We start from the raw sequence: 19,382 nt of genomic DNA, 5'->3' as shown, positions 1-19,382 counted from the left end.
TGGTTTCAAAATTTGCTTTTACTTCTACCAGAGGTCCAGAAAATCTCTGAATTGGAAGGGTAATTCATATGTTCCAAAATATATATCAAATTGAAAAGTATGCTTTTGATACAGCCTATAGAGTGTCTACTTCATGTACTAATTATGATGTGTTTTGTGACTGTTATATAACAACCCCATCATATTATTATAATAGGAATGTTAATGCTTTTATTGTTGTTTGTTTAGTTTAGGGTTAGGTTATTGTTGTTGTAAAGGATGTAATAATAATAATACTTTTTATGTTCATACTAACCATGCATTGTTGTTGCATCCAACCAAAACCCATGAGGCTGAAATATTTGATCTAGAATCAGAAATACAAGGTTTGATGAAGATGGATGTTTAAGATTGATAGTTGTGCTGGAAGCACACAAGGGGGCAGTGTGGAAGTAGAGAAAAGAGGGTATGGCTGGAGAGTCTTGCCCGCATGCTCGGGGTTCAGCTGACCGCCATATTTGGGGTCGGGAAGGAATTTTCCTCCAGGGTAGATTGGCAGTGGCCCTGGAGGTTTTTCACCTTCCTCCGAAGCATGGGGCAGGGGTCGCTTGCTAAAGGAGTGGGTGGATCGGCTTATGTGGCCTGCATCTTGCAGGAGGTCAGACTAGATGATCATAATGGTCCCTTCTGATCTTGAATTCTATGATTCTATGATAAAGGGCATTTAAATGCAGATATCTTAGTTTCTAGGAATAGAACAAGAGTCAGGCTAACAAAGTCAGGTTGACACTGACTCTAATAATGTGAGACTTGAAGGCAGGGCCTAGGTGGGTGGAAAGCGAGAAAGTGAATGGGAACAGACTGCAAGAGATACTGTTTTGACCTTGTGTTAGATAAGAATGGAATATAGACTGTGGCAGAAATTAATGATAAAAGTGAGATATCAGGAAGAAAATGTATAACAAAATGCAGCTGTTGCTCATGATTGTATGTAATGAAAGGTTTAAAAGCTTGCCTAATTGTTTATCTAAAGGAGATCTGCCCATATGTACTCTCCCATGCATATTGCAATTGCTCGAAATAAAGCTGCCTCTGGCTTGTTGCTCCAAACTCAGAGTGAGGACTTTGTTTTCCTCCACACATGAATGCAGTTTAGTGTGCTAAGATTCACTCTCTCCTTGGAGCATATTCTGAGGTGTTTGGGTGCCTGTCTGTAGACAACAGATTTCTTGGTGTGTTTCAGGTACGTTCACAGATCCAGATCCAGATCCACTCCAAGCCCCCAGTAGCAGGTGTACTGCTGTAGCGTTTTAAGTGTAGTTGTACCCTCAGATACTACCATGATGGAGGCTATTCAAGTATCGCTGTAGACTATTTAAGGAAATGTATGCACTGTGATTCTTCACAGTGATTTACAAATGACACTTAAATCAACCTCACATTATTTGGGCTATAAGACAAGTAAGTCAATGTTCTTATACTCAATTTTTTGGTAGCCAGAACTTCCAGTGAGGACCCTTGCTTTTGAGTATCTCAATTTCTGCATCACCAATTTGAGCCATCTTGGCTGATTTCAAAAGATCTTAGTCTTGAGATGACTTTGCTTATATGCTCAAGTGACTTTCTCTGTGTGATAGAAAATAAAGTATCTCCAAATATTGCTCCAGTCTCCAAAATCTTTCTGAGCAAGTGGCAAGCTGGCTCTTTGCTTTTATTTATCACAGAAAAGTGAAATCATTTGAACTGCTCCCCAGCTAACAGTGTGAATCAGCGCAGCTAATGGAGTCAATGTGCCATCTCCTTACTTGGTGTAAATAGGTGTAGCTCCATTGAAGTCAACATGACCTAGTGTATATCAGCCATAGCTCCAATGGAGTCAGTGGTCAGATCCCTGGCTGGTATATAATGACAAGGCTCCACTTATGTCAATGTAACACTGTTTGATGATTTATCCCATTTTTTTAAATTATGGTTTTAGTTCAGAAGCAAATTTTTCCTTTGTATTACACAAGCATAGCTGAGAAACCATTTTTTTTAAAGCAATGCGGACTGGAAGCAAGAGACTATAAAATATCCTATGTTCTAAAACTGAGTCTCTCTGTATCTCCAGTGATGAGATTTTTTAATCTATATTGGCCCATTGACTTCAGGAGAGTTTTGTGCAGATCATTTACTGGTTATAAAGTATTTCATAAAACATTAAGTGTTAGAATCTGCCATATTCTCTCCCCAGATCCATGTCAATGGATTGCTGTGGTACAATGACTGGGTAAGAAATTTTCATTATGCACTCAGTAGATACCAGCTCATAAATTAAGTGAGTTGAATTAAAAAGTTGCAAAGTGTTTCAGAAAATAAAAATTGCTGAGCTCTATAAAGTAACTGTCCATCCCCCTACCTCACCATTTGAACATTTCATCAACTGGTTGTGGAAAGGTTTTGCCTGTTGATTTAATTATCAATAGCCAGGATTAGACGTTTAAAAGCTCTTTATGTGTGTGTGTATATTTGCAAAAGATTGAGAATTATTCCTCTTTTGGTTTCCAAGGGCATCAATGAGAAACCAAACCCAGGTGCCAGAGTTCGTTCTGTGGGGACTCACCAGAATCCCTGAGCTGCAACAACTCCTCTTCTGGATGCTTTTCTTAGCCTACATGTTGACCTTAATGGGGAACATCCTCATCATCATCATCACCTGCACTGACTACCACCTCCACAGCCCTATGTACTTCTTCCTCCGGAACTTGTCCTTCTCAGAGATCTGCTTAACCACAGTTGTCGTCCCCAGGATGCTGACAGACCTTAGGACAGAGAGGAGAACAATATCTTTTGCTGCTTGCCTCTCACAGTATTTTTTCCACTTCTTATTTGGGGGTACAGAAATTTTCCTGCTGACAGCCATGTCATTTGACCGCTATGTGGCCATATGCTGCCCGCTTCTGTATATGTCCATCATGAGCCAAAGGCTGTGCTTCCTGCTGGTTATTTTCTCCTGGATGGGAGGTCTTCTCCTCATCCTTACACCTATTTTCCTGACCAGCCAGCTCTCATTCTGCAAATCCAACGTAATCAATCACTTCTTCTGTGACTATACCTCCCTGATGCAGATCTCCTGCGGGGACAAGAATCTCCTGGAGCTTATCCATTTCCTGCTGGCTTTCTTCATCCTGTTCAGCACCTTATTGCTAATATTAGTGTCCTATGCCTACATCCTCATCACCATTATGCGGATCCCCTCTGCCAAGGAGCGCCAACGGGCTTTCTCCACCTGCTCCTCCCACCTCATTGTCATCTCCATCTGCTTTGGCAGCTGCATTCTCATGTATGTCAGGCCCATTCAGGACGAAGACCTGGACCTGAACAAAGGCCTCGCCATCATCAACACTGTGCTTGTCCCCTTGCTGAACCCTTTTATTTACACACTACGGAACCAGCAGGTGAAGGAAGCGCTGAGAGAAGTGGCAAGAAAGACGTTTTCTCCCAAGGATGTGAGAGTGTCCATGCAGTGCAGAAATAACAATTAATTAAAAGAAGCAGTGAAATGAAAATGGTCCAATTCTTTATTTTCTATCCACTGTGGTTATTCTGTCAGGAGGTGATCCAGTGTCCTTGTAGGAGGCACTATGTAGCACAGCTGTCTTGGCCTCTTGGAAGGGGATTTTACCATTGTACGTAGGGAGGTGAGGGCCAGTGGGATAATCCACTCCTGGAACTGGTGGGAAATGATTTTTTTCTGACATGAATAATTTTGATTCAAATATTCTCTGCACATGTTTGAAGGTTTTTCAGGTATCCATTTAAAAACTGAAACATGAAAGTTTGGCAGGGAGAAGAGGTTTGTTTGTTTTCAGCAGGTAAGCAAGTGAAAGAGAAATTTATTTTAACAAGTCGAAATGTAAACTGGTTTTCAGTTTGCGGCAGCCAAGAATTGGGTGTTCTTTCACAACATTTTGATGGAAAATTTTCTCCAGGCTTATTTTCTCCTCAGTCCTTCCCCTCTGACATTTCAGAGAGCTGACAGATTGTTCTTCTGCAGGAATACCCCATGTGAGGTAACTCTGTAACCAATTTGCACCCTAGACATGAAGTGGGTGAATGAGGGATAGCTCAGTTGTTTGAGCATTGGTCTGCTAAACCCAGCGTTGTGAGTTCAATCCTGGATTAGTACTTAGGGAGCTGGGGCAAAAACAGTACTTGGTCCTGGCAGTGGGCTGGACTTGATGACCTTTCAGGGTCCCTTCCAGCTCTGTGAGATGTGTTAAAATCTCCATGTTCTTCCATTCCCCTCCATGTTTTTCCAAAAGCTCTGCTGTAGAAATTATTTTGAGGAAGTTCTCTGGCCTGTGTTACACAGGAGGTCAGACTAGATGATCACAATGGTGTAGGCCTGTCTTGACATTGGTAACTTGCCTCATTTCTAAGTGGGTATGATTGGAGTCAGGATGTCGTGCTAGCTAAGATAAGCTGCAACACCCTGATGCTAAGGCTAACAGACAAGACAAACTGGGAGTGCAAAGATCAGGTTCCACATGAAGAGCACATGGACAGAGCATCTTAGGGCAGGTCTACACTATGGGGGAAAATCAATATAAGATACGCAACTTCAGCTACGTGAATAAAGTAGCTGAAGTCGAAGTATCTTATATCGAATTACTTACCGTCCTCACGGCGCGGGATTGATGTCCGCGGCTCCCCATGTCGACTCCGCTACCGCCGTTCGTGTTGGTGGAGTTACGGAGTCGACATGAGCGCGTTTGGGGATCGATATATCGCATCTAGATGAGACGCGATATATCGATCCCCGAGAAATCGATTGCTACCCGCCGATATGACGGGTAGTGAAGACGTACCCTTATACAGTGAATGGTTCCAGCAAAGTAACCAAACTGAACCAGAAATGTGTGGTGTAATGTACAGCAAATTGAATGAAACGTGTAAATGAATGTAAAGGAAGAGGTTTTCTGTGTAACTTTGGATGTGTGGTATGCCCAATACTCATCCCTACACTTGATTTTGATCACCTCAGAGTAGCTTTGCTGTATGCCAGATAAAGGAACCTGAGTGATGAAATCTGGAGTTGAACCAAGTGTTTTGGATCCCAGAGAACTGGATGAAGTGTTCTCCCAGAAGTGGACAAGGTGTTCTGGATAGGCTAAGTGGAAAAGGTCCCAGACGGAATCCCACAAAAGGGTCCCTTTTGACTTGGAATCTATGAGTTCTTGCCTAATCAAGTTACTTAGGCTGGGTTCCAGGGGAACATGTGATGATTAAGGAGGAGATTGTCAAAGCTGAATAATTGCAGTGTTGCTGTAGCAGTGTTGAACCCAGAATATGAGAGACACAGGGTGAGTGAGGTAATATATTTTACTGGTGTTAATTGCCCATGTGACTTTAAGTTTCCTCCTGCAACATGAATTTACTCCTTACTGTCCCACTGTGTATTTAGCTGTAACACTGTGAGAAATTTCCCCATACTGGAAGAAGAGCTCTGTGAAGTGGAAAGCTTGTCCCTTCTACCAACAGAAGTTGGTCCAATGAAAGATATAACCTCACCCAACTTGTCCCTCTCAAAGCGGGATAAGGTATTTGGGGAATGTGGCAGCCCATAGGTGGTTTTAAAAATCTCAGTGTGGAGGAGCAAAAGAAGTTCACATCTCCAAACTGTTTCCTGGGTAAACACCAGAGGTGGTGAAAAGTGGGTATTTTCCATGAAAAATGATGATTGGAATTAAAAAAACAAAACAAAACATTTTTTCCAACCAATAAACCCCAAATGCATTGTGGATTTTTTCCAATTTTGCAATGAAAAACAAAAACTAGAAAATATTTTGCTTTTTGTTTAAAAAACCCTGCACAAAACACAGCTACAAGAGGAGGTGCTGCTGCCTCCATCTACCAACCCAATCCAGAGCTTACAGCCCTCATCAAGGGTGTGTGAGACCCAAGTTTGAATCCCCACTCTGCTGGGAATTGAATCTAGATCTCCTGTCTCAGAATCCCAATCACTAAGCTATTGGGGATTCTAAGGCAGACTTTTCTCAGTCTCTCCTGTCAAAGCTGTTTCATGTTGTCTAACATACTTAAACAATCATTGGAGCAGGAACTTGAGTCTTTTACACCCCAGCTGAGTGCGTGAAACACCAGGCTATATAGCCCAGCCTCACAGGGACAAATGACGCTGGCCTAGGCAGCACCAAAAGATTCTGTGGGACTTGGAGTGAGTCACCCTCCTTTCTTTGGCCAGTTTGAGACTGCGATGAGGTAATGCTCACATGACTCTGAAGTGGGGGAACAAAGCCAGGAGGGAAGAAAGGACATGATAAAAGGGAAGAGATTTGCCCTGCTCTTCCTCTCTCTTCCACCTACATCTACAGACACCACCACCAAGAGACTGAAGCACTGATCAAAGAGGAGAGCCTGGTTGAAGGGCTACCAGCCAGCCTGTGGTGAGAAGCATCTAAGTTTGTAAGGATATTGATAAGATCAGCTTAGAATGTGTTTTGCTTTTATTTCATTTGAGCAAATCTGACTTGTTATGCTTTGACTTAGAATTTATTAAAATGTATCTTTGCAGGTAATAAATCTGTTTGTTTATTCTACCTGAAGCAGCGCATTTGATTTGAAGTGTGTCAGAGACTCCCACTGGGATAACAAGCCTGGTACATGTCAATTTCTTTGTTAAATTGATTAACTCATATAAGCTTGCAGTGTCCAAAGGGCATAACTGGTTACTGAAAGACGGAGGTTCCTAGGGTTGTGTCTGGGACTGGACATATTGGCTAGTGTAATTCAGTTGCACAATCCAAGGAGCAGTTTACATGCCAGAGGCTGTGCGTGAACAGCCCAGGGGTGGGGGTTCTCACAGCAGAGTAGAGTAAGTCTGACTCCCAGAGTCAAGGATTGGAGTGACCTTGCAGATCACTGGTCCAGATAACACCAGAGGGGAAAATCAGAGAGAGAGAGAGAGAGAGAGAGGAATCAGCCCCATTGACTCCAATGGAGTTTCTCCTGATTTACATCAGGGTGAAAGAGAGGGGAATCAGCTTACTTCTGATTTGCACCAGTGCAAGTGAGAACAAAGTTAAACAAATGCCATTGTATTTAATTTCTATTTTGGATCAGTCTGATTTCTTACTTTGTTTTCCAGATGAGATTCAGAAGCAATTAACCTGGAGCTCGCCAGCAGAGAAGGACTTCAGAGTCACCCCTGACATGCATTAAAAATAGGCCAGACTTTAGCTGGTCCTTCTGCTGATTTTAATGGAGTTATGCCAATTTACACCAGCTAAATATGTGGTTTGTTTCTGTGACCATTGCAAAGCTTAAGGATGAACCTGACTGAACTGGGTATCATCTTGTAGGAATCTTTAGCAGAATCTGCAAACAATGAAGGAGTTTTATTCACTAGGTTTTCAAACATATCATATGCACCACACTCAGTTTCATCATTCTCGGTTCCATGAATGAGGGATTATGAAGATCAGAATTTACTCATGAGGGGTAGGAGAATTTCCATCATTTTCTGTTAATTCTATGAGCTGTTAAGCTTCCATTCCTGCATCAGTACATAATACTCATGAGGAGCTCCAGCTGGCAGCCAGACGATTATTTATAGATTCATAGATTCATATATTCTAAGGCCAGAAGGACCATTGTGATCACCTAGTCTGACCTCCTATATAACACAGGCCAGAGAACTGCCCCAAATTAATTCTTAGAGCAGATCTTTTAGAAAAAAACATCCAATCTTAATTTAAAAATTACTAGTGATGGGGGATCTACTATGAACTTTTGTAAATTGTTCCAATGATTAAGAACATAAGAACAGCCAGATTGGGTCAGAACAATGGTCAGTAGTAATGGCCTCAATAGCATTAATCACCAGGCATTTTTGACAGGTTTCCATGCCCCTTTTAGGGCTTATGTCCCACCTTCCCATTTCTATTCACTTTTTTTTACCCTGTGCTTACCAAACAGGCTCTACCTTAGTAAATTCCCTTTTAAACCTAGTTTTTAATGCTTTAAAATGATTTTTTTCTTAACCTCCATTGGTATTGAATAGTTTCAATGCTTTTTTATCCTGTGCTTACCAAAAAGGTTTTGCCTTAGTAAATTCCCCTTTTAAACCTAGTTTTCAATATTATTTAACTTTTTTCTTAACCCACCCTGATATTTAATACACCTTTTACATTTATCTCAAAAATTTCTATTCTTTAATTGCCTACCAAACTAAGCCTTTACCGTCATCTCTCCTTACTCAAACACACTAAAAATCTCTCTTCGTTCAAACTAACTAACCAACCCTTTAAAAACAAAAATCTTTCTATTCTTTCATAACCTGCCTTTACCAGCCTCTTTTCTTCAATAACTTACCTCTCTTCTTTCAAATTTCCTTTTCTCTAAACCTTACTCAAACTTTCTTTTTTCATCTTTAAACTCTCTCGCACTCTTCTTTCAACCTTTTTCTCTCCATGTACCCAAGCACAAATATACACAACACTTCCCCTAGTCAAACAAATACACACACATATTTTTTCAAAATGGCTGATGGCGCCACACTTCGGCGCCAATGGAAATGGGGTGGGAAGGCGGGACATAAGCCCTAAAACGGGTGTGGAAACCTGTCAAAAATGCATGGTGAGGAATGCTATTGAGGCCATAACTACTATGGTCCATCTACCCCAGTAACCTGTCTTCTAACAGTGGCCAGTGCCAGGTGCTTCTATGGGAATGAACAGAACAAGTAATCATCAAGTGATTCTATCCTTGAATGGTTAATTATTCTCACTATTAAAAAAGATCCAGAGAACTCTGAATCAGTGCCTTATCCTTTTCATTATTTACTAACAAAAAATAAATAGCACCTAGACATATCTGAAATACACCACTATTTTTAGATTTTTGTTGTCTGTGGCCACCATATGGGCAAACAGATATAGGCCTCAGGCCTGACAAATGCAAATCAGATACCCAAACCCCGATCCCTTCAGTCCCTTTCCTTCTTCATAAACAAAGGTAATAGTCCAGATTCAGCGTGGTTGAGTGGATACAATACCAGATAGTTCAATTTAGCCTAGTGATTATGATATTAAAAGTTTTACAACTTTTATAAGTCTTGTGTTTTTATTGCTCAATCAGACACAATCTGCAGCTTGGAGAACAGCAACACAAGTGGCACAAGGCTTCACTGCTGTTGTGTCACTGTTGCGTGATCTTGCAATCGTAAGACAGATACTTTTCTCACTTCCCAGGATGAAAAACTCACAGAGCTCTGTTAGCTGGGGTCTGTTGGTATTAGTGAGAGCAGATTGGAGGCCTTTCATCACAAGGCTTTCTTGTTTGGTTTTGATATGGTTGAAGAATGCTTGAGGGACTGGTTCCCTTGACTATAACTAACACCATTAAAATACCCCTGCCTGATACCTACAAAGTCCCATGGAGTCAGTGCAGTTTCCCTCATAGAAGCAGGTAAGGAATTACTGTTTTTCACAGGCTCCATAGTCAATAAGGTAATTTGCTAAAGAATGGTGCACTGTCAGAAACGCTATCCTGGTCATTTGTTGGCCGCCATCTGACTCTGCTGTGTTAGCGGTTCTGATACACTTATTCATGTTGAGTAGCCTCTTTACTCTTCCATCAGCTTCAGTGGAGCTTCTTGTGAAGTAAGGAACATTTCACGAAGAATAAGGTCCAGTAGGAACAGTTCTGCTTTTCGTTTCACTGGCTTAAACCAGGATCTAACTGAAATGACATCCCTGGAAGATTAAGACACATCTTATGGGCCCATTTATAAATATTAATACATGATTAGATGTTTTAATAAAAAAGTTAATCAATTGTTTTAGATGGCTATAGAGTCCAACAAGTTGCTCAGAAGAATGAGGATAACTAGATAACTAGAGATCGATTCCATTTCGTGAAGACGTTTGAGGTTTCCCCCCAAAAAATTCATTTGGCTTTGGAACAAAACCCAAACTTTTTGAAAGATTTTATTAAACAGAATTTTTTTGAAACATCTTTTTTTGGTTCTTCCTCTCTCTCTCTGTGACATTTTTCAATGATAAGAGTGTCATTTAAATTAATAAGTCGCAATGAAACTTTTTGATTTCCACAAAATCATCAAGAAATGTTTAATCAAAAATGTTCCGAGCAATGCTACTTATAAATCATCTGCAACATTTTCTTGTGTTTATAGCCACCTGTAACTCATGCTACCTAGCTGGAATATGCTTATGACAGCCACCAATCATTCATAAAACCTTTATAAATAATTGCTAAATGGAAAGCTTACTGTACAGTGTAACGAAAAAAGTGTGAGAGTCTTGTGCTTGTGTAACACAATATTAGTACTGGATTTAATATACAGGCTTTACAAAGAGGGAAAAAAGGGATGGAGTTTGTTGTCTTTGCCCGAATACTCATCTTGCATAAGTTTTCTGGTAGATTAGCTTTCCACAGTCTCTCTCTCCCTCTCTCCCTCTCTCTCTCCTCTTTCTTTATACTGCACCTCTCTCCATACTATGCAAGTGCTTTATAGAGATGTGTCCTAAATGGCCAAAGAATTGGTTTGCCTGTCCATCTGATGTTAGCTACTGTCACTGGGAGAGAAAAGGGAAGCTTTATCCAACAATAGGATATTACATCTGAATCAGCCTTTCCCAATCTGCAGTAAGGTTGTCCAGCAAATCTTATTGTACAAGCAAAGAACCATGACTGCAGCCTGAAACTGAGAACAATCACCTCCCAGGAATCATTGACATATGAATCTTGTGCTCTATGATCTGCACTGGCTGCCTATTGGTTTCTGAGTTGATTTTAAAATTTTGGTCTTGACCTATAAAACCCTAAATGATCTGGGAGCTGCTTGTGTAAGAGATGTCTTTATTCCTATGACATACGTCCAGAGTTGGAGTCATGGAAGGTTCCTGAATGAACATAGAATCATAGAATCTCAGGGTTGGAAGGGACCTCAGGAGGTCATCTAGTCCAACCCCCTGCTCAAAGCAGGACCAAACCCAACTAAATCATCCCAGCCAGGGCTTTGTCAAGCCTGACCTTAAAAACCTCTAAGGAAGGAGATTCCACTACCTCCCTAGGTAACCCATTCCAGTTCTTCACCACCCTACTAATGAAAAAGTTTTTCCTAATGTCCAACCTAAACCTCCCCCTCTGCAACTTGAGACCATTACTCCTTGTTCTGTCATCTTCTACCACTGAGAACAGTCTAGATCCATCCTCTTTCAGGTAGTTGAAAGCAGCTATCAAATCCCCCCTCATTCTTCTCTTCTGCAGACTAAACAATCCCAGTTCCCTCAGCCTCTCCTCATAAGTCATGTGCTCCAGCCCCCTAATCATTTTTGTTGCCCTCCGCTGGACTCTCTCCAATTTATCCACATCCTTCTTGTAGTGTGGGACCCAAAACTGGACACAGTACTCCAAATGAGGCCTCACCAGTGCTGAGTAGAGGGGAATGATCACATCCCTCGATCTGCTGGAAATGCCCCTACTTATACAACCCAAAATGCCATTAGCCTTCTTGGCAACAAGGGCACACTGTTGACTCATATTCAGCTTTTTGTCCACCGTAACCCCTAGGTCCTTTTCTGCAGAATTGCTGCCCAGCCATTTGGTCCCTAGTCTGTAGCAGTGCATGGGATTCTTCCATCCTAAGTGCAGGACTCTGCACTTGTCCTTGTTGAACCTCATCATATTTCTTTTGGCCCAATCCTCTAATTTGTCTACGTCCCTCTGTATCCTATCCCTACCCTCCAGCGTATCAACCACTCCTCCCAGTTTAGTGTCATCTGCAAACTTGCTAAGGGTGCAGTCCACACCATCCTCCAGATCGTTAATGAAGATATTGAACAAACCGGCCCGAGCACCAACCCTTGGGGCACTGCACTTGATACCGGCTGCCAACTAGACATGGAACCATTGATCACTACCCGTTGAGCCCGAGCATCTAGCCAGTTTTCTATCCACCTTACCGTCCATTCATCCATCCCATAAGAAAGAGAGAGGGGATGTCTAGTATAGCTGGTTAAAATGTTTTTTGACAAAATGAAATTTCATCAAAATATGATGTTTTGTCAAAACTGAAATGTTTTACTGGGAAGTATCAGTTTCCACAAAAGGGTTTGTCCACACTGGAGCTGTAATTTCCATTTCGGGTAGACAAACCTGTGCTAGCTGTGATCAGTCTAGCATGCTAAAAATAGAAGTGTAGACACAATGGCATGAGAAAGGTGTACCTGCTTGGGAGTCTAGGTATGTACTCAGATAGCTAGTCCCTCATGCCACCACTTTAGCTTGCTAGCTTGAACAGAGTTAGCATGTGTATGTCTCCTTGAGATGAAAAATATGCCTTCCAGCACCACTGTAGACAAACTCAAAATGTTAATTCGGAAGGTTTTTATGGTCCAGAGGTCTCTGTCCCTTCAAAGAGGGACCCAAATTGATACACTCAGGTTTTCATTCTGAAAATGGACATTCTGACACAATTCTGTTTCCTGAAAACATTTCAGTGTTTTTATTTTCAGCCCAATGCAGAGAGAAAATAAATGTTGAACCCTCAAAAGTTGCCATGAAATGAAATTCTTATCTTCCAGTCTGATCTAATGGCTGGCCTGACATTCTCCATTGGAATCCCTTCCTCCCTGGTTCATAACAATCCCAATTTGTCACCCTTCAAGTCACAGGACACTGTTCACCTTTTGTCTCTTGCCCATAGAGAAATGAGTGTTGGATTGGGCTGGGCAGCAGTATTGTGGGACTATGGTGAGGAGGTCTCTCGATTAACTCTTGTTATGTTTATGCTGTTGCTGGGTTGATCGAATTGATCTGGGAGACCTATTGAGTCTCTGTGTTTATTAGCAGGGCTGGCCTTTATATTTATAAGTAGGGATTTTCAACAGAAAATCAATTTTTTGATGAATCAATGATTTTCACAGAAGTGTCAGTTTCCCTCAAACTTTTGCAATTTTTCTTCAGAAAACCCCCCAAAATCAGCCAAAAACTGGAAAAAATGGGGTTTTCAGATGAAAGGATTTTTGTTTTGTTTTTTATTTTTGGAAGTTTTCAACTAGAAATGTTTAGTTGTTGACTGTTTTGAGCTGAAAGTGTGTGGACTATTATAATAATAAATATAGTGGTAATAATAGTACATAATTCTACTAGAGATGGTTGAAAAATGGAATTTCCATTACATGGGAAATTCCAACATTGCAAAATTAGTTTTCATTCTTAATTGGAATAAAAAGTCAAAATTTCACCATTTTCCATAGAATGGGAAAGTTAAATGAAACATTTTTTATTTCATTGAAATGAAAGCTTTAGACATTATTGAAACAAATCGGAAAGTCAAAATCATTCATTTAGACTTTTTACCATGAAAAACTTGTTAAAATCAATACATTTCTGTGAAATGTTTCCATGCTGATGAAAATATATTGAAAAAAACTCAACCAACTAATTTTCACCGTTTAGGATGAAAGCTAAGAAATAAAAGTACATTTGTAATGTAATATTGTTTTCCTGCACAAAACAAGTAAATGTATCATAATTTGGAGTCTTTGCATTAAGATTGAGAGTTTATCCTAAAGTTCTCCTCCAGCTGACCTGCAACTTGTTAGTGTCGATGCAGGAATCATTGGATGAAATTCTCTGTCCTGTGTTATGATCCCAGTGTTGTTTTCTAACCTTAACGTCTATCATGACGTGAATTTTTGGTAACACTTTTATAATGTTTTCCAATATTTCTTATTTACATAAGACATATGTGAATAAACATCAGGACTGTAGAAGAAATGAAAATAAGAAAAAATATTTTCTTATTTTCATATTAGGATGGAATTTTTCAAAGAAGCATGAGAGAGTCATGCACTTGAAATGCAATGGAAGTCAAGTGCCTAACTCCCTTAGGATACTTTGAAAATCCCAGGCTTACTAGTTATTTTTATGGATCAGCTTTGTCTTCCTCAATCATCAGGATTTAAGAAGATGACATTACTCAGGCTAGTGAAATCTGTCTCCTTATGTACTATCAATCAATACTGTAACCATAACACAGCGCCCAATTAGGAGCCCACAGATTCATTGAATTAAATGGGAACTTGAGGTAATGTTGGTTACTATCTTTGTACAGGTACAAAGCTAATGCTGAGGAGACCACAACCTAAAGGATGAGAGGGAATCACACAGGTGCCTTCAGGTTCATTCTCCTAGGATTCTCTGACCATCCCCAGCTGCGCCTGATATTCTTCTCCATGTTCCTCGCGACCTACATGGTGACCCTCACTGGGAACCTTCTTATCTTTACCATCACCATGGCAGATGCTGCTCTTCACACCCCCATGTATTTTTTTCTCAGGGTCCTGTCCGTCCTGGAGATCTGCTACACCTCAGTTACAGTCCCCAAGATGTTGGTGAACCTCCTGTCTGGGGATAAAAGCATCTCCTTCCTCGGCTGTGCCATGCAGATGTATTTCTTTGTGGCCTTAGGAGGTGTGGAATGCTTTCTACTGTCTGTCATGGCTTATGACCGATACGTGGCCATATGCCACCCTCTGCATTATCCGAGCATCATGAACCACACAAAGTGCATGAGGCTGGCCTCTGGCTCATGGCTCAGTGGTCTGGTTGGATCACTGGGCCACGTTATAATCATATTCAACTTGCATTTCTGTATCTCCCATGAAATCAACCACTTCTTCTGTGACATCACCCCAGTGCTGAAGCTGACTTGTGGCATCACCTTCCTGAATAAAGTGGTTATCTTCACCATTCTCCTGATTTTCATCCCCTTGCCCTTCATCCTCATCCTGGTCTCCTACCTACTCATCATCTTCACCATCCTGAAGATACCATCAGTTCAGGGCAGGTATAAAGCTTTCTCCACCTGTTCCTCCCATCTCATTGTGGTGACTCTCTTCTATGGGACAGGAATCATTAACTATCTGCACCCTAGTTCTACTTCTGTGTCAGGAATGGGGAAAATACTGTCTCTTTCCTACTCTGTCATCACCCCCATGTTGAACCCCATTACGTACAGCCTGAGGAACAAGGAAGTGAGAGATGCTCTGAAGAGAACAGTCACCAGGAAATGTTTTCTTAACTAAAGAAAATTACTTTACTATCAATATTATTCTGGAAAATTAGTAGTGTGTAAAGGGCTCAGGGACTGACCTGGTATTTATATAACAGGCCTAAGGAATTGAATTCCCAACAGAGCCTTACTTTTGTAGCTGTGTTGGGTTGTCCCAGGATATGAGAGAGACAAGGTCAGGAAGAAGGTCTTTTATTGGACCAAACTTTTGTTGGTGGAAGAAAAAAGCTTTTGAGCTTCAGATTTCCTTAGGTCTGAAGAAGGTAATGCGAGTGTCCAACCTAAATATATGTTGAGAAGACCACATAAAATGCAGTGGGCTGCAATCGCAGGACAAAGGAGGGTTAGTAGGCAGCAGGGTGTGTGACAAATTGTTGTAATGGGCCATAAAACCAGTCTCTGAGAAGTCCATGTTTTTTAGTGTTCAGCAGACCTATTAATTTAAATTCATCTTGTATTTAGCTTGGACACTTGGGTTACCTTGTCTAATCCTCAAGAAGAGCTCTGCATAGCTCAAAAGCTTGTCTCTCTCACCACCAGAAGTTGGTCCAGTAAAAGATATTACCTCACCCACCTTCTCTTTCTGAATGATAACACGACAATAAAGATAATAACTTTATTATAAACATAATTGTAACAACTCTATAGTGATGCAACTACATAAAGTTCGGTAGCTTTTGATTTTCATATAATCCGGTGGGAAGACTGCCACACAGAGCAGACTGGAGAATGCTATTTATTTTTTAATGGGAAATTAAAAAAAAGTTTCTTATAATTTACCACATCCCCCCACTAACCAATTTTTAAGTAAAGCTGAAATTGGGAAAAAAATTGCTTTTGAAAAATATTTTCAGTAAAAAAGTCTTTATATTGTGTTTTCGATAATTATTTTTTTAAAAAATCATTTTAAGTTTAAATGATTTTCAGTAAAAAGTTCCCATTTTTGAAAACCAAAACCTGAACTTTGTTAGAGAAAATGAAAATTTTACTGTTTTTTTTAATTAAGCTTCCAATTTTTCTATGGAAAACCAGAACATTTTGATCAAACGAAAATTTTCTGTGAACATTTTTGGTTCCATCAAAAATTTTCACGTGAAAAAAAAAAGAGCGTGATGAATAAATTTTACAACCTCTACTCCCAACACCTATAAAATGTTGTCTAGACGAAATTACTATAAGGTAGATGTAGTAGGAAGCGAGACTAAGACATAAGCCCTTATATTAAAGGCCTGGTATGAGACAGGACCTGCTCACAGAATCTGGCAAGAACAGGGCTGATATTGCAGAAATACACATTCCTAAGAAGCGCTAGTCACAGAGTACTTACGCAAACACATCCTGATATTAAGTGGTAGCAGAACATCCCATTATCAAGGAGGGTACAAAAACATTTTCCAAGGATAACATACTGACCCTTCCTAAAAGATGATTTCAGGATGACAGTATATACTAAAGATGTTTTGACTGAACCAAGGGGGCAGTAACTAACTATGTTGAAGGGGTAGTACTAACTTGTTTCTATTGTGGTGTAAAAATGTATTTCAAATGTATTGTCTAGCCTAGGGAGGAATGGAAAGTTCCAACGTTCACTGAGCTTGTCCATTGTTACGGGCACACATGTATTAGCGGTCTGGTAGAGTCTGCAGCATACTAATACCGTGCTTCATTGTCAATTAATCTGGCCATGTGCCTTCATCCCTTAAAAGATCATGTGGTCATTGGTGGTTTGCTCAAGTTCTGCCATGCCATCTGTCTGCGCAGGGCTGGGGTGGCACACAAAGGGAACACACACATGCAGAAAAACATCTATCAACGTCTAACCACAATAGGTACACAAATGATTGACTATACTCAAAGAGTAGTTATCAATGATTCTCTGTCCAACTGGGAGGGTATATCTAGTGGGATATGTAGGGTTCAGTCCTTGGTCTGGTATAGTCAATATTTTCATTAGTGACTTGGATAATGGAGTGGACACTATGTTTATAAAATTTGCAGATAACATGAAGCTGCAAAGCATTGCAAGGTCTTTGGAAGACAGGATTACAATTCAAAACAACTTTGAAAAATTAGAGGACAGGTTTGAAATCAACAAGATGAAATTCAATAAAGAAAAGTGCAAAGTACTACACTTAGCAAAATGGGGAATAACTGGAGAGGTGGTAGTAGTGCTGACAAGGATCTGGAGGTTCCAATGGATCACAAATTGAATCTGAGCCAACAATGCAATGTAGTTATGAAAAAGGTAACTATCATTCTGGGGTGCATGATTGACAGGGGTGTACGTAAGTTTTGGGAGGTAAACATCCTGCTCTCTTGGACACTGGTGAGATCTCAGCTGGAATACTGTGCCCCTTTATGGTCACCACACTTTAGGAAAGATGTGGATGAATTGGAGACAGTTCCAAGGAAAGCAACAAAAGTGAGAAAATGTTTAAAACACCTGTCCTAGGAGGAAAGGTTTAAAAAAAACGGACATGTTCAGTCTTGAGAAAAGAAAACAGAGAGGGGACCTGATAACACTCTTCAAATATGTTAAGGGCTGTCATAAAGCCAATGGTGATCAATTGCTTTCCATGTCTACTAAAGGCAGGACAAGAGGTAATGGGCGTAATCCGTAGCAAGGCAAATTGAGATTAAATATTAGGAAAAGCTTTCTAACTCTAAGGGTAGTTCAGCACTGGAACAGGTGACCAAGGGAGGCTGTGGAATCCCCATCACTGGAGGTTTTTTCAGCACAGGTTGGACAAACACCTGTCAGGGAGGGTCTAGGGCTACTTGGTCCTGTGTGTGTGGGAGGGAACCCGGGGGGGGGGGCGGGGCTGGACTTGATGATCTTTCCAGGTTTCTTTCAGCCCTATATTTTTATGAAAATGCCAGGGGGATCTGGGTTTTGAACTCCCTGAGGGCTTGTCTACACTTACCGGGGGATCGACAGGTGGCGATCAATGCATTGGTGGTCGATTTAGTGGGTCTAGTGAAGACCCGCTAAATTGACTGGAGATCACTCTACCGTTGACTCCTGTACTCCACCAGAACGAGACGAGTAAGGGGAGTCGATATAGCATAGTGCAGACCCATTGGTAAGTAAATCTAACGCTACATTGACTTGAGTTACGCTACTAATGTAACTCAAATTGCATAGCTTAGATCGATTTATCCCCCTAGCGTAGAGAAGGACTTAGGCCACGTCTATACTTACCCGCCGGGTCGACGCGGCGAGTTCGACTTCTCGGAGTTCGAACTATCGCGTCTGATCTAGACGCGATAGTTCGAACTCCGGAAGCGCCGCGGTCGACTCCGGTACTCCACCGCGGCAGGAGGAGTTGCCGGAGTCGACCTTGGAGCCGCGGAGTTCGCTTCCGCGGCGTCTGGACGATAAGTCATTCGAACTAGGGTAGTTCGAATTCAGCTACGTTATTCACGTAGCTGAATTCGCGTACCCTAGTTTGAACCAGGGCCTGTGTGTAGACCAGGGCCTAGTCTCCTTTGGAATCCCAGCCTCCAAGCCGATGAGCAGTGAAGAAGACATCACCAGGGTCCAGTCCTTGTTCATTCCAGGAGAGACACAGAAATACCTCAAGTGGTGATACAATGATGCACAGGATGTGTAAATCAGTCTCAGGTCCAGAGATACACTGGGTCTGGCTGTGTCCAGCTGCTGTTATATATTCAATACCATGAGGAGCAGTTCAGTGAAGTTTTGGTCGAAGGACATTTAATTAAAAGGTGGTAAATTCAATGTTAATAAAAGGAACTACTTTGCAGAACACATAATTAGACTGTGGAACTCTTCACCACATGATGTTCTTGAGGCCAATAGTTTAGCAAGATTCAAAGAGGGGATTGGACATTTATGTGGACAATAAGAATATCTAGAGTTAATGCAAAGCAAAGGGTTTTGGAAGGTTTAAATCCATGCTTCATGGTTTAAGCCCATCTCTATTGGGAATTAGGATGAGACCTTCATGGGGGACAGATTTCCCCACACCTTCCTATGGTGGGGTTCTTTCATCTTCCTCTGAAGAAGCTGGTGTTGACCATGGTTAGAGCAAGGATGTTGGAGAAGATAGGCCATGGGTTTGCAATTCCTATGCTCCTATGTCCCAGTCCTCTTTCAGGGGCAAATTCTACAACATATTTTCTATTTAATCCCCTCTCTTTTTTGGGGGGGGGGGGGAATTAGGTTATTCATGAGCCCTGTGTTGGTCCAAAGGGAATGCCCAACAGACTAATGATTATTGGTCAAGATTACTCAGCAGATACTGACAGATACTGACAAATATTTTCACAGGAATCG

At 41.1% G+C, this 19,382-nt stretch overlaps 2 protein-coding genes across 2 annotated transcripts; both read left to right on the top strand.

The window, feature by feature from the left end:
• Positions 1-2,534: 2,534 nt before the first annotated feature.
• On the top strand, positions 2,535-3,503 carry LOC123347435 (olfactory receptor 6C4-like). Its single transcript, XM_044984853.1, has one exon. The coding sequence runs from the start codon at positions 2,535-2,537 to the stop codon at positions 3,501-3,503; it is 969 nt and encodes a 322-aa protein (XP_044840788.1).
• A 10,656-nt stretch (positions 3,504-14,159) lies between these two features.
• LOC123347434 (olfactory receptor 10A7-like) lies at positions 14,160-15,095 on the top strand. Its single transcript, XM_044984852.1, has one exon. The coding sequence runs from the start codon at positions 14,160-14,162 to the stop codon at positions 15,093-15,095; it is 936 nt and encodes a 311-aa protein (XP_044840787.1).
• Positions 15,096-19,382: the final 4,287 nt, after the last annotated feature.

This window comes from Mauremys mutica, chromosome 13, assembly GCF_020497125.1.
Source record: "Mauremys mutica isolate MM-2020 ecotype Southern chromosome 13, ASM2049712v1, whole genome shotgun sequence".
Taxonomy (NCBI): Eukaryota; Metazoa; Chordata; order Testudines; family Geoemydidae; genus Mauremys; species Mauremys mutica.
This window is presented reverse-complemented; position numbering and strand designations above follow the sequence as displayed.

Coding starts and splice junctions, on each gene's coding strand:
- LOC123347435 (XM_044984853.1), top strand. CDS start 2,535: ATGAGAAACCAAACCCAGGTGCCAGAGTTCGTTCTGTGGGGACTCACC.
- LOC123347434 (XM_044984852.1), top strand. CDS start 14,160: ATGAGAGGGAATCACACAGGTGCCTTCAGGTTCATTCTCCTAGGATTC.